General features: G+C 34.6%; 1 protein-coding gene and 1 non-coding gene across 2 annotated transcripts in view; one reads left to right on the forward strand and one right to left on the reverse strand.

Moving 5' to 3' along the window:
• The window catches only part of prickle2b (prickle homolog 2b), a 174,004-nt gene extending 169,309 nt beyond the window's left edge, over positions 1 to 4,695 (reverse strand). The window contains exons 1-2 of the mRNA XM_056468057.1: positions 4,610 to 4,695; positions 2,844 to 2,929 (exon numbers count right to left, since the gene is read on the reverse strand). Of these exons, the coding sequence (XP_056324032.1) occupies positions 2,844 to 2,929; positions 4,610 to 4,651 (128 nt within the window). The 5' untranslated portion in view covers positions 4,652 to 4,695. The remainder of the gene's footprint in view (positions 1 to 2,843; positions 2,930 to 4,609) is intronic.
• trnav-aac (transfer RNA valine (anticodon AAC)) lies at positions 457 to 529 on the forward strand. The gene has a single exon. It is a non-coding gene; the product is annotated as a tRNA-Val (tRNA).
• Positions 4,696 to 17,034: the final 12,339 nt, after the last annotated feature.

The following is a 17,034-nucleotide window of genomic DNA, read 5'->3' on the forward strand; positions in this document are numbered from 1 at the left end:
AAAGATAGCTCACAAAAAAATTACAAGTGATTACAAAACTTTTTAAGTTTCTTTTGTTTCACAAACAAAAAAACTACATGAAGAATGTTGAAAACCTATAACTATAGAGTTCCATAATAGAAAAAACAAATACAAAGGAAGTCAATGGCTATATGTTTTTATACATTTTTCAAAACATCTTCTCTTGTGTTTTCCTCAGAAGAAAGAAACTCAAACTGGTTTGTGACAAGTTACTATTGATAAAATTGTGACTTTTCTTTTTTGGGTGAACAATCCCGTTTAAAGCTCCCTTGTCAGATTTAATTTATTTGTTTGTTTAATTATTTGAATGACTGTTTAGCTTACTTGTTTGTTTACTTATTCATTCATGAGTAAGCTGTATTTATTTTCAGTAACTGACACACTCCTGTGAGTTCCCCAACATCTCCTGGTGCAGGCCAACATACAACAGCAGGTGTTTCCGTAGTGTAGTGGTTATCACGTTCGCCTAACACGCGAAAGGTCCCCGGTTCGAAACCGGGCGGAAACAAGCTTTTGGAGATTTGGGGCAGAAAGCACTGCAGTTCTGTGGAATGACCTCCCCCCAGCTAATGAAATTCCTGTGCTTTTTTAGAAAAAAAACAACAAATTAATCATAGTTTACATGGTTCACCCTGCAGGGACAAAACCTCTCATTGTGCTCTTCTAGCATGTTTAGCCACAACTAAAGTTCCTTCAGCTTTTGAACAATGAAGACTACTTTAAAAAAAATCAAGTGTTCAAATTTGCTTTTTTTGATCTCTATTACACAGATTTTGGTCACATGGATTTAAACTCCGTTCCTCTCTTTTTCACACATACACAACCATCCTATTAATCATTTGCATTCAAATATGCCTTTTTACAGTCTTTGTAAAACTGTTTAGGAGCTGCTGTTGTGTAAGAGGCCCCATGCTGTGTCATAGGTGTCTCAACTCACACACAAAGATGGCAACAAAGTACTATGTTACAAATGTTCGCTTTAAGTTTGTCTGGAATACCATTTAGTTTTATTGTAGCACTGCAAGAGACAGGCAATTTAGGGCACATTCCAGAGCTGACTGTTGCCCCGTAATAGTTTACAGCAACGGAGGGCAGGCAGATGAGGAGATCTTTTACACTCGATCCCAGCAACGCATGCTTCTATAGAAACTCATAAAACATTCTTTGCTTTCTTTATAAAGCAAACATAGAAAGTTGTTTAGCTGATTCAACTCTAGGATCTAGACACACACAATACCACAAAACTGTAACAAAAGTCTAGGATTGGTCAATGAATTATTTTTATGTTTATAAGACAGACTGTAGAAAATTTATATAGTTATCTAACAACTCTAAGTTTTTTGGATAACTGCATGTTTTTTAACAACTATGAATTTATAGGCTTTCACAGTTCTGAATATATTTGACTTTTTTTTCAGAATTTTGAAAAGTAAGCTGCAATTTCTTAAAATTCTGTTTTTAAGCCAAAGTTATGATATTCAAAGTTACAATTGCAATGAAAACGGAAAACATAAGTCACTATTGTGAGTTTAAAGTCTAAATAACAAGATGTAAATTCACAATTCTGAGAAAAACAACATATTAAATTGTGAGAAAGTCAAAACTGTGAGACCAAAGTTCACAACTTTTTTTTCCCAAAAAACATTTTCATTGAACAATGATGAAAATGTCGTTTGGATAAAATATGATTATCATCTTTAAAAAAAAAAGTATTTTCAGAAAGTGGAGCAGAACTAATAAAATTATGAAAAAAAAGTTTTGGAACTAATGATTATAATAAAAAAAATATTTTAAAAAACAAAAACTCTGACAGGGACCTGCGGGCCTTGAGGTTCCTCATGCCTGCTTTAAACTAATATTTATTATTATAAAATATTGACTAAAAAAATGATCTGTTGAGTTTTAGCAGTGTATCTGCATGTATAATATACCAGCATTTATCATAATATCTTTTTTTTGTTTTCAATAGAAGAAAGAAACTCATAAAAGTTTAAACCAATATGAGGTATTTTAAATGATTTGGTCATTTTTATTTTAAGGTTACCTATGCCTTTAATAATTTGTTTAAACTGCAAGATCCGAGGCTACAAATGTGCAACAAATTATTTAATAAACCCAATTGAATATGAAAATATTTCCGAATCTGGTACAGTTTAAGAGACAATACACCAAATTCTTCAATATTTACTCACCCGCAAGTTGTTCCAACGCTGTGTGACTGTATAAAAATATTTTAAAGAATGATTTTGTGAATCAAGTCCTCCTATGACTTCCATTGTATACTCCAAAACACACATAGAACATTATAATGTCAAGCAGGTGTATGACAAAATAATGGGGTGTAAATGATGAATTGCCATTTTTGGATGAACTATTCTCATAAGCAATTTAATTTGCTTACTATACTTCTTCAACCATATGAGCCTGAAAAAGTGTTGGCTTTTGGACTTGTCAAGCAAAAATGAAGCCTAAATGTCCTGGAAGCATGAATAGCTAGCTTATAGTGTACGCTGTTATCTTTCAGCACACAGGTCCTGCAAATTACCTGCTGGCTCAGACATGCACCATCAGCTCTATTCAAATTCTACTGAATCCCCCTATGGTGACTCTATAGGCAAAGACCTCTAGTGTAAATGTCCACTGAATATTTCAAGAGCTTAGAAATGCTGATTTAATTTAATAATAACCATATACAAAAGCAAAACACTGTTTACCAAAAACTGTGGCTATCATAAGCAGACAATCAGGATCTGGTCAGATAACTCGTTTCTCCTCCTAACACGTGAGCATGAGGCGAAATGCGAAAAAGTTGTGAGTCTCACCTCCATTTATGCAGAATGAAGCCTGGACACTGCTCTCCACACACGTTGCACGGCTGTCCTCTTTCTAGGTCATCAAGCACAGTGGGCTGCAAAGGTTGAGAAGTGGTCCAAGAGTTATTTCTCATATATGCAAGTTCATAATTTATGCTTTAAATCTATGGAAAGTTACTGATGTCAAAATATCTGTGGCAAACTTACTGGAATCAATGCATGCACATCATAAAGAACATCAAAATATGCATTCAACCCAAACATATCCATACATTTCTTGGTATCATAATGCACAACATATTTTAGCAATGTGATCATTCCCAATAGTCACATCACAGGATATGCAATGTTGAGTTTGTATCATAATTTATCATTTGTTTGCGTTTTTGATGCCTGTGATTGTATAATGATTTTAAAAGCATTCAGGTATAAGAAATTGTGGTAACACTTTATAATAACTACACACTATGAATCATTTATTAAGCATTAGCAAATAAAGCATAAATAGTCCTCACTTTAGATTAGGTCACAAAACTAGATGAAGTTGAGATAATAAAGCATTTATTAACATACATAGTTACCCGTAATATATGCCTGAATAATAAGACATATAAACGTTGATTTCAATAGTTTATTAATCATTTACTAACTCATTCTGAATGATCCTAAAAACCCTCAACTACTTTTAAATACAAATGGTTTGTAAATAATGCAATACTTAATTTAGTAATGAAAAGTAAATTATTAACAAAGTATGAAAACACAAGTATTAAGCACATTATATAGGTGCTTATAAGTCAAGAATACAGCATTTTTAGATGCAGTTATAAACTGCTTACTAACGCTTATTAATGTAGAGTTAATGCTTAACAGATAATGAATTCACTAGATGCTAATGCTTAGTAAATTATTCATAGTGTGTAGTTATTATAAAGTGTTACCGAAATGGTACCATGAAATTGTACCATTTAAACACTTTATTTAAATTGTATCCTTTTCTGATTATATATATATATAGATTGTTATGCATAAAAAAACTCACAAAATGTGCAAATACAGAAATGCACTGCAAATAGCAGACCACAACGAATTGCTAGGAGACCCCAAAAAGGTTTATAGATTGTTTATTAGATTTTATGGAGATGCTCTCCCACTAAAGAATCATCCCAAATGATCTAACATGATAAATCTTTCCAAGAGATATTAAGTCATCTGGTGAGATTGTATTCATATGGCAATGTTAGATTTTTCCAATATTGTGCAGCCAATGTGAACACATATTCATATTTCAATTTCTTATTAAGTAACTGAGCAGCTGTTCAGATTCTGACCAAAAATAAAGCGCTTTCCTTAATATTCAAGCCATTTAAGTTTTTTTATAAGGCTTGGAGTAAAATAAATACTGATCCAATGCAATACACACAGCAACACAACTGCCCAGATGTTGACATATCATAGCACTGACGACACGCTTGTGGTGAATAATTAATCTGTTAAGCTCACAGTTAAATACAACAAAATACCGTTTCAACACCAAACTAATCTGATAACAGACGTTTCGGACTGCAACATCAGACCTATCTGATGTACCAGCTCTCAGTGTTTGTTGTTCGCAACTTCACACATCAACAGTCCGCATGTTCACCTCTTTTCATTTCCTCCAAACAACTCACAACAAATAGCATTTCTTGAATGTCTCATGGACTCGCGTAGACCAACCGTGCGTAAAACTACAAGGCGTTAAAATGAAATCACCCTTGTACCACTTTACTCACCGACCGGCTGGAGTTTCTCTTCTTGAGGCTTCGAACAAACATGACAGCTTGAAGAAATGAATTTTAAAGCGATTTCAAACGGGTCACTGAGTCAATATGAGCGAGTGGTAGAAGTGCTCATCGCCGCTCGCTCTTTCCGTCTGTCCCATCTGTTTGGCTGCGCGCTTGTGAATGAAATTACTGCATTTCCGGAGACAGCAGCGGTTTTTGAAAGAAAACTTGTAAATGTCAGGTACATTCCGGTGTAAATGAGGGAGACCTTTTCTGTTGTTGTATTTGCTTAAATCCCCGATATCGACCGTTTTTAATTTTATTCATGAAAAAAGGAGAGGGTTAGATTGTACATCGCTTTGTCATTGTGTAAATGAATTTGATTGAGAAATTTATATAGAGAAACAAGCATTTCGTAATATAAACATGTGTACTATTTTAAAAGTAAGTATAAATACCATGATTTTATAATAGTAAATGCAAGGAATTGGCATGGACGGCAGGGACGTACATGTCCCCACCAATATCCACCAATTCCTGAAATGTGCCTACACTGTAAAACCCAAAAAAAGGTAACTCAAACCGTTTGAGAAAACCAATTGCAACAAACCATTTAAGTTCAAAAACTAATGAGTACTGTGAACTTAATCCATTTGAGTAAATGAAGCAATTTGAGCACAGTAAAACCCAATAAATAAAGAGAACTCAACCCAATTGAGTAGTGTAAAACCCAATAAGTTAAGGCAACTCAAACCATTTAAAGAAAGCGATTGCTACAAACCATTTGAGTTAAAAAACTAATCTATATGAGCATTGTGAACTTACTCCATTTAAGTTGAAAGAGGTACTTAATTAACTCATTGCCTTCAACACTGAGTTCAAAACTCTTTTTAAATGAGTATAGAGGTGTCTTAAAAATATCTAATAAAATATTATTTATTGTCATCAAGGCAAAGATAAAATAAATCAGCTATTAGAAATGAGTTAATAAAACTGTTATGTTTGGAAATGGGTTGAGAAAACCTTCTGTGCGTTAAACAGAAAATGGTGAAAAAAATGGGGGCTAATAATTCTGACTTCAACTATGTCCCCACCAATGTTAAGAGCGAATCTACGCCCTTGAATAAATGTGTAGTAACCCTGTTTTTTTGTTACATTGCCACTGCAGTCTTACTACAAATACCATGGTTACACTATGGTTAATGTAGTAAAACCAAAGTTAAATTGTGGATACCGTAGATCAATGGTCTCAAACTCAATTCCTGAAAAGCCGCAGCTCTGCATAGTTTAGCCCCAACCACCTCCAACTCACACCTGCTTAGTCTCAAGTAGTCTTGAACACCTTGATTAGTTGGATCAGTGGTGTTTGATTAGGGTTGGAGCAAAACTAGAGCTGCGGCCCTCCAGGAATCGAGTTTGAGACCTATGCCACAGATAAACTAAAAAGCTATTTTTTTATGTGTCAAAATCATGTATCAATCATGTAATCATGTTTTATGTTTATTTATGCGTAATATTCTGATAATTTATTTCATTCACTCATTCATTATACATTTATTGGGGTAAACAATTTGTTACTTTTCTTCAATTATTAAAAAGTACAGCTGCAACATTGAGATCAAGGGTTTGAATCTGATGAATGTATGACGATCAAGGACAAGTCTTATTTTGGTTTAATTTTTGTTGTTGTTATTGTTGTCTGGTACTGCACTTGTGATTCTATAAAGACTACTGACCTTCTGTAAACCATAGTCAAATGTATGATCATCATTATTTTCTGCAAAGAAAAAAATAACCAGGACAAATTCTATCTCTCTCACACACACACATAAATAAATAAACAAAAAACTATTATTTTTATTGATTTGATGCTTTCGTTTTTGACCTTTGAACTGGCAAAAGGTCATTTTAAAGCGTCTCATTCTCAAAGAGCTGAAATATTTCATCACTTTTTTCTAATTATTCAGTAAGAAGCACTTAGAGGAAAAGGAGATCAACAAAGCAGCATGATAAGGACACTTACAGAGACACTTTCATGGTCATTATGTAAGAAATGTCTCAGAGTTCAGTATTTAAGTGGGGCTCAAAGAACAAGCTTGCATTTCTATGTATGTGAATGGCATTCAAGGCCAATGAAAAACAACGCAATAATGTAAATATCTTAGTCACCGCAATTCAAGACAATTCTTATACAACATTTCAAGTGGTTCTCAACCAACATTTCAGCTAAAAGTAAGGCATAAAAACTTGTGAAACTCACAGTTATATATATATATATATATATATATATATATGTATATGTATATATATATATATATAGAGAGAGAGAGAGACAGAGACAGAGAGAGAGAGAGAGAGAGAGAGAGAGATAGATAAATAAACAAACAAAAAACACATTTTGCTTAATAAAAATATACATATTATATCTGTGTACAATAACTATGATCATAGCAAGACAATTACATTTTCAGCATTTATAGCCAATTTTTTATTTTACTTATGTAAATGTGTGTAAATATATATTTATTCCGTTTTTGTATGAATTTCTGTAATATTATTGTATAATGTGCAATTTTTATATGACTTATATACAATACAAAGCACTGTTTTCTGTCTTTTTGTAGATATATTTTATGAGACTTACTTTGTTTACCAAAAATTTACACTTACTTTTAGTCATCTACTTTTTCAAAGTGACTTACACAGATAAAAACTTCAAATCATAGAGTAGCAGTATATAAATGGTATGACTAAGTTAGCTAGTACGACTTAGTCTAGGTAACTTTTTTTTTTTTTTTACAAAGAAGTGATCCTCTAATTGGATTTGCATTGTAAACCTTAAATAAAAATGTTATCTTACGTTTTAGTCCCAATACTCTCAAAAAGATTTTGCATAAATACACAGATACTTGAAATTTGGCTCAGAAACAGCTAGAAATGTCAGCAGACTCTGTATGGCCCTGCACATAACTCATACTATAACTCATGTACTCATGGAGCTATTAGGTTTAACTGATATCTTACAGAGGTAAATATGTGTGAACATTTTCATTCATTCGTTCATTTTCTTTTCAGCTTAGTGCCTTTATTAATCAGGGGTCGACACAGCGGAATAAACCACCAACTTATCCAGCATATGTTTTACACAGCGGATGCCCTTCCAGCTGCAACCCATCACTGGGAAACGCCCTTACACTCTCATTCACATACATACACTACGGACAATTTAGCTTACCCAATTCACCTATTGCACGTCTTTGGACTGTGGGGGAAACTGAAGCCCCCAAAGGAAACCCATGCCAACACAAGGAAAACATGCAAACTCAACACAGAAATGCCAATTGAACCAGCGACCTTATTGCTGTGAGGCGACAGCACAACCCACTGCGTCACCGTGTCACCCTGTAAACATTTTCTAAAGGGAAATTATAGGAAAAATACAAATGGTAAAATGCTAATACAATTTATTTGCAGCTAGAAAAAATATTTTTAACATCAAATTTTGTGCCCTATTTATATTAAGTTTCAAATAAGCATTTTTACATTTTTTTGTAGAGCAATGTATAATATTGCAATGTACTTGAGATATTTTGTGCCTATTAGTGTAACTTTCTTTACATGCACACCTTTTAAAATTAAAACATGAACTGCCACAAATTAATTTACAATATTGTCTTCTGGCTTTCATAGAATACAAATAAATCCCAACATAATAGCTCTGTTGATTTCAAAATTTCCTTGATTTCTTACATGTTAAAAAACTAAACAAATAAATAAACCAAATCTAATAATTTACTCCAGAAACCCTTGCTATTAGCAACACTAATAACTGGGAAAAATTATGCAAAAAAATGGAATCATCAAGTACATTTTTCACCATTAAAAAAAAAACAATTTCATTTAGAATTTTCATATAATAATAAATTTTTACCTGATATATACTTTAAATATTTCCCAGAGATGGGTTACAGCCGGGCATCCGCTGCGTAAAAAATGTGCTGGATAAGTTGGCGGTTCATTCTGCTGTGGTAACCCCAGATTAATAAAAGGACTAAGCCGAAAAGAAAATGAATGAATGAATGAATGAATATACTTTAAATATTACAACAAAACAATAATTTTGCAATATCCTAATCATTACTGAGACAATGGCCATCAGACATTTAACCATCACCCCATAAAATAATCTAAAAAGACAAATAATATACACCACACTGCATCCAGAGAACATTCCCAGACATGATTTTGATGTCTGCTGGCTGGTTCTTCTAGTTGGAACACCTAAATGTATTTACAACATTTGATACAAACTATCTTGATTTCCTTTAGGCTGTTAAACACTTGGCCTCAAAATGCAAAGCTTGGGCAAATGAATAAGACAACCAACTGCAAACAAAAATCCTTGGAATGTCTTTCCTTCTTGCTAATGAGGCAAGAATTACAGACAGACTTGTGACGTGAGTTCAAAGCTAGAAAAAGCTGCATTACTTTAAAAACAAAACTTACTAGATACCACCAAACATCTTAGGTCTATACATTTCGTATAGACTCAAGTCTTTTTGTGAGTCAAACTAAACAAAGTATGTTAAAAGATATAAAACAGAAGTTATTGTACTGTATATTGTATTAATACTTCTCAATATTGTTTTATTTACTCTATTTTTGTTAATCTCAAATTCAGTTAAATAATTTAGTCTAAGAACAAACTTGGTGAAACTACATTTAGCTTAACTCTCCATTCACAACTGTTTTAGACTAGCGGTACCGAATAGTCCGAATTCCATTTGCTTGGACACAACACGTTCCTTTCCCTAACAATGTTAAACACACAGACTGTGTGTTCTATGTCTTTCATTTAGGCTCTCTCTTATATTGGCTTCTCTGGAATGCATTAAACAGAAAAGTAAATTAAAGGCACTAGCTGTGTGATTAGCATGTCTCTTCTAATATTTTCTTGAAAATCTAAACGTAAAAAAAAACTATAAAATCTTTGACAACATTTGAGACCGTTGAAAACTTATCTATTTTGTGAGCACTTCATTCTACAAAGATCTTTTTTAATGGCTTCACATTTTTTAATATGCTTTTCAAACCCTCCAATTTCTAAATCAGTTGTTGCTGATTTTGTTAGCCTTGTTAGTTTCTGAGGATTCTTTAAAATGTTGACTTCCATTGAAACATTGTCTTCCTTAGACAGCCATAGTAGTATACACTCTCAAAAATAAATTGTACTCCATATTGGTACCTCAAAAGTATATAAATATTTTAAGAGGACCACTTTTGTACTTGCTAGGTACTACCCTTGAGGTATTATTATGGACCTTTAAGGTACAAATTTGTACCTTTGGAAAAGGTACCACCCCAGTGACAGCTCGTGTACCTTTATTTCTGAGAGAGTACTATGATTCTTATGGCTTGTAAGTAAACAGTTGTCAACTTTGTAAACATACACATTTTTTTTCTCAAAACACGTCATTCGGGCTGCTCTTTATTTCCTTTGGACTCAACAAAAGAATGAAAGCTTCAACTAAAAGGATTTTTAAAACAGACAGTAATATATATATATATATATATATATATATATATATATATATATATATATATATATATATATATATATATATATATATATATATATATATATATATATATATATATATTACCAGTTCACTCACATATGGACCTTTAACAAGAAGCCCAGAGCTAGAAGAGGGAATACATGTTCCACAAAAAAACACCACGAATTCCCAAATCTCTACTGCCATCCTGTGGATTCAAGAAAAAGTACATGTTCAAGTTCTAAGTAAGTTTTTTTAAGCTGCAGCACAAGGCCGTAGCAACCACTTACTGGTGGTTAACCAGTTACTATGCCCCCCTCACTTTTAGGGATTTAGAAAGAGGTGATCACTAATTATATGAACGTAAACTTTTGGATCTCATTATGGCTGCCCCCAACTTTTAAAATGTTTGCATGCTGCAGCATGTAACCTCTTTTGTGTTGTCATTTTTCAATTTAATGACGGAGTATACCATTAAACTGATCATGAATCATCATGAAACAGGTTACAAGAGGCTTAGATTTATTAACTACAAATAAAAAAACACTAAAAAAAGTTACACACTTGAGCTTTTTCTTATGCATTTTTTAATAACACTAGAACAACGAAAATATATGATAAAGAAAATTAAACCCAATTAGAAAGGCCTTTAAATGAAAACTCACTTTCATTTCAGCAATAGACCTAAATTCTTTCTTTTGCTTGTCCTCTAGAGCTCTTGACTTGTAACAGTGGATCATTTTAAACTGGACTCTTTTCAATCTCTGCCAAAATGACTCTCTCTGCTGATTTCCAGAAGGACTGACTCTGCACAGCAGCTGCATGATTGTGTTCCACAGGACACTTGTACTAAATAAGATGGATGAGTAGGTACTGCACTTGTTAAAAACAAATTCTAAGCCAAAAATAGACAATATACTTTATTCACTATTCATTCAGAGATGTGAGTGCTGCACAGTCAGGGATGACACATGGTCTGGTGAATTTACATTTGACTTTTTTATCACTTCTGGTTAACAAAACTTTTTCTGTTTTAGTGAAAGTAGGCCTATACTTAGTTTCGAAAAGGTTTTAAAGAAACTGTTGTCATGCTACCCAGCAAACAATTTTGTGTTTAATCAGGGTTTCTGCAGGTTTCACCAAGTTAAATTTATGACTTTTTAAGACATTTTTTAAAGACCATTATGAATGAAATTTTAGACTTATATAGGGCTAAATGCTAAGGATATCCCAGTATATCTGGTTGGAAAAGATTTCACTTGACCAATCAAAAAATTATTATAATTAAATAATACAATAATAATAATTTAATAATAAAAATACAGGTCAGGTCAGTATCCTCAGCAGTTAATAATAAAAAAAATATATATATATATATATATTTTTTGGTCTTTTTGCCTTTATTAAGTGGATAGGACAGTATTTCAAACAGGAAGCGAAGTGGGGTAAAGAGAGAGGGTAGGGGCGGGAAATGTCCTCAAGTTGGGATTCAAACTCTGGATGCCCTAAAGTGCAACTGCACCATATGTCAGCGCGCTAACCACTATGTTATTGCGCCAACATAAATGAAGAAGCTTTAAACAAATGGTACTGTAAGGAAAGAAATTAAATGCTATTTTATAATAAAAAGTTAAACGTTTCATTGTATAAGTGTTAATGGCCAGACTGGGTAGCTATACATGAACAGAGGAAACTTAAGACCTGTTAAAAAACTTTATTTAAGACCTACAACACAGCTTGGCTAAAACAAGGCTAAAGTTAAGCTGTCAGTAAAAATCTAATGGACATCTAAAGTAGCCCAAAACTAGACTAGTCATCAAATAGACAGATTAGACAGACTTTATATGTGTAGTCATTCATTTCTGTTTATTTGTTTTGGTCTATTCTTGAACGTCTGTTAGATTTTCACTGACAGCCCAAATTTAGCCTTATTTTAGCCAAGCTGTCTACGTTTAGATGTCTAATAGATGTCTTTTAAAAACAAAAAATGCTTGCAGGGTACAATTAACTATATAAGCTTAAAAGCAAAATGTAGTAGCACATTAAAACAATGTGTTACAATAAAATGTATTAAAAAAACTGTATGCTATATGTTGTTGACTTTATGATTTCAGCAAATAGATTTGTTTATTTAAACCCAGTACTTTGTGTCTGAATTACCTGAGACTTAATGTAGTTCCCTTGAGAAATCAGAGAACTGTGCTCTCTGCAACCTTGAATATCTTGAACTCAACCTTGAATTGATCCCTAGAAGTAACAAACAACAAAAAAACATTTAACTTCTTTGCAATACAGGTCGGCAGTAGAATCAGTTTTAAAGTTGAACTTCAATAGCAATAGTAGGCTAATAGTTTTTAATAGTAATACTGACAGTGCTAATAAGGTAAATAAAGTGGGAAGAGGGAGGTTAGGATTCAATTCTCCGTATTCATTTTTGCAAACTATAATATATTAACTTGTAAATTTTTTCAGGAAGATCCTCCTCCCAATTTTACTTGGCTATACAGCATTACCGTGCATAATAAAAAAAATTATGATGCAAGGCTCAGACAGTGTCACCAAACTGTTGGCTTGTGCCTAAACCATTGAAAAACTGAATACTGTACATGCTACCTTAGATTCGCGGTCACCTGTTTGTCTTGTTCGTAATAGAGATTTCTCATTCACACATATACACACACACACATATGGCCCATTTCCACTGAGTGGTACAGTACGGTACTGTCAAAAGGCGTACCTAACCGAACCGTACAACTTTTTCAGCACCCTTTCGAAAGGGTACCAGAACACAAGAAAGGGTACCAAGAGGCAGGGCTAGATGCACAGCTGAACGATATTGCTTGACAGAGATACGTCATTCGCTCACGCAACAAGCCAGAATGAAAACAAAGGAACCGCCATGTTTTAAATACAAAGCCGAGAGATTACAGCGTAATTATTTATACATATAATAACGAGCCATGGTCGACCCGGGCTCAAACAAACTTTGCCGTCGTCTTGATGAACAGCCACAAAGCCATGAAGAAGAGCAGATTTTACCCTGTGCCCCATAGTTTTTTACAAGCCAGTCTAAAACGCGCTCGAGTCTATATTTGAAATAACACACTTCTTGAGCTAATGATAATAACGTGCGCTTGATTATTGACGTGCTTTTGAAACCCGATCCTGTCAGAAACTGACAAACGCAAGAGTGACACACAAAGAAACAAAGGAGAAGCCGGAAAAAAGGAGCACATTATTTTTTCAGCAAACGTGAACAAACTGCCATGTTTAACTATTATCATCACCTTTAGGACTATAATGAATTCAGAATGACGGAATTATTTTCTAACAAGAGGTTGCACGTGCTGCTGAAGATTAAAGACACATTTAATCATGAGAGGTTTGCACTGACTGTGGGCTAGAATTCGTGTTGTTTTGAACCTCGATAAGGACTAAATGTCTGCTGTTAGTAGTTTATCTGTAATTGATAACATATCGGAGACTGTGGGGGTCTGTATGTGTTCATATATGTTGCATTTATTTATTTATTTTATATAATTACAGACATTACAGTAAGCTGTTTCGCACTGTCATTGATCTGCAGTTATGATCAAATCCTGTTCATAGAAAAGTTAGTAATAAACATTTATACAGAAGTATTTATGTGTATACAGCATCTGTTTTGTGAGAAGTGCTTCTCATGTGATATGCGAGCGACCCGTACAGCTTTACTGTAGACATTTTCTCGAGTGAAAATGAGGTTGACTGAAACTTTCTGTCGTACACCACGCCCACCAAAAGAGTACCATTGGTACCCTTTTAGCAGTGGAAACGCATGCCTGATAAAGGTGACCCGTACCGACCCGTACCGTACCATACTGTACCAGTCAGTGGAAACGAGCTAATAAACAGCATCAAGCCAGCGACACACCGCATCACACTCTCTCTCTCATTCACACACATACACACACATAAACAGCACCAAACAAGCGACACACAGCATCACGCTCTCTCTCATTCACACACACACACACACACACACACACACACGCAGACACACACACACACACACACACACACACACACAGACACACAAATATAAACAGCATCCACAATGCTCGCTCGCTCGGGAGCGATATTGTTAGACCGCCCCGCCAGTGTTGCCAGATTGGGTGGTTTTGAACACGATTGTGCGGGAGAAAAATGACATAGGCTGGTATAGTAAAATTGGGCGGTTTGCAACTTAACAGTTTTTGGGCTGGAATCAGTCAGCTACATCTGGCAACACTGCCGCCCGCTCCCATTCAAATTACACCGATCGCTCCTGCACTTTATTCGGAAATGTATTCCCGCACCGCAAGAAATCTGGTCAGGTCCCGCGGCTCCTACGGTACAGCAGCAGGAATGCAAACCTCTATTTCATATTTACCAGATCTCCCTTCTCGTTCGGTCGAAACCCAAAATACTGCCAAACTGCAGAGGTTGTGTTCTTTTTCCAGACCAGGTGCGCGACTCGCCATCTTATCTCACCTCCCTCTCTCCTCTACACTGTTCCGTGATGACAATCACGCATACTCATTTTTAGGCATTAAATAAATTATATTGTATATTTAATACTTGTCTCCTATTTAAGAGCATTGTTTTTTATGACGGTATAACAGTATTGAAACTGACACCGTTGCTATTTTTAGATCCTGCGGTATACCATATTACCGTATTACTGCCCAAGCCTAGTAGCAATATTACACTAGTTAAACTGACAAAAATATTTTTGCTATATCATCATGATATTAGGTTTTTCTGTAATCTATGTGACAAACTATCAATACTGTAGCATAACAACAGATCCAGAACAACAGAAATTACATCACTGGCTGGGTATATGCTATAGGCTAGCAGGGGTTCTCAATGTCTACATTAAATTAATTTTTATTAAGGTCAGAGGTCCAGAACAATTGATATATCATAACTTGTTTTTAATAAACATCCATATGCACCACAAGTCAACACTTATTTATTTAACACTTATTTTTCTTTAAATAAAGTGGCATTTGCATTCAAAACACATCAAATACAATGTAAATGTGGCAAAATGTCCGTGTTTCGTTTCATAGTGGAGTTTCACATTTCCACTGTTTACAACTCCAATTGTCTCATTACAAATCATGCAGAATGGCATTGTGCTGGCTTGTGGTAAGTTAAAAGCATACTTATTCAACTTTGAACATTCAACTTTGAACTGTCGATTCTCCTCATCAAGTTTTCTTTTCCATGAGATGAACATCTTCATCCGTTCAAATTATTGCTCTGCTGAGGTGTGTTATTGGGTAAATCAGGCGCGCGGGCTCGCTCGATCACGTAGCCTGATCACTGGACTTGATAGTCATGATGACAACACGCTGGAAAACTGAATATTTTGCCTTTGATTTTATTATTAAACAAAATACAAACAACTAAACCGTTGATTTACAAGATTTATATATTTATCAATGAAGGAATTCAATTTGAATACGTTACACGTGGTCTTGCTATGCAATAAATTTAGCAATGCTGATAAAATGTATAAAAATGTTTCCTAAACCACGTTTAGCACCTGTCATTTGTCATTCATACACCAAAACTTTGTCAAACATACACCAATAATTGTGAGAGCAAAAATAAATAAAATGCTAAAAATAAAAATAATGTTCATAAAAGAATGTACTCTTGTATTAAATCAAAACTATATATTAAATGTGAACAACACAGCGTTTGTTATATGAACTCCACCCCTCACTATATATATATATACGCAATGGTGTATTAGCTGTTCGAAACATTCCATAAGTGACGTCACTCAGTACAACTACATAAGCGCGCGTTCTCAATTCCATCTTTAGTTCAGTGATTATCCAAGCTACAGTGAAGATTATTATTTGAACGCGTTTACAGAGTTTGACCAAATCTTCTGATTTACCAATATCTGTCGACTTACTTTATGAGTAAACACATGAGTGAACTCGAAGACTTTCTGAGTGAAACGACACCGCCTGTGGTTGGCCACGCGATGGCAGCAACAGCACCTGTGTGTGGTGAAGGAGAGAAAAGAGACGCGGCCGCACTGCTGGAAAACATCGACTTCTGTAGAAACTTCTGTCCCTGGCTGGACGAGGAATGGACTGCGGCTTCAGATGCCAGTACAGCACTTGACGAGCCCTCTTCTGTTTATGTGGAGAAAACAACCGGTGAGACTGTCAGCAAACACTCAAGCTGTCTAAGGTTTAAAAAATTCTAAAAACAGAGGGAAGAAAAGCTATTGGGGAGTTAAAATAAAGGTATAAATGACAGAAGAGACGTTACATATAAAACAAAAATGATAAATAATCACTAATGGGGTTTTTTAGCAGACTTTGGGATGAGAAAATTTTGTGTGAGGTAAATTGACTTAAATCGAGACTTTGGCCTAGTCAAAGCATTAAATGCACACCAGTGATGCACACCCACTCACTCATGCCTTTTCCCGAGGGTATAAGCTGAATAAGATCTAAAAGTTTACGTTCATATAATTATTAGTCTGCTGTTTCTAAATGGTCTGTCTCTAAAAGTGAGGGGGACATATCCCCCCGGTTGCTACGCCCCTGACTGTCCCCCTGACTGTCCCCTTCAGCCTTTCCAGCCACAATCCAGTACCTAGAAACAACCATACACTCTCTTATTATACTATTTCTCTCTCTCTCTCTCTCTCTCTCTCTCTCTCTCACACACACACACACACAACACCATTTTAAAAAGACATAATATATCCTATTAAAACTGAAAAAGATATTCATACAGGACTTTTTCCTGCATAGATAACTGCGAGGTGGCCACCTCCACCAAATTGTACCACCTCCACTTTTGACAAAAATCAGGCAA

The sequence above is a fragment of the Danio aesculapii genome, chromosome 11, assembly GCF_903798145.1.
Source record: "Danio aesculapii chromosome 11, fDanAes4.1, whole genome shotgun sequence".
NCBI lineage: Eukaryota > Metazoa > Chordata > Actinopteri > Cypriniformes > Danionidae > Danio > Danio aesculapii.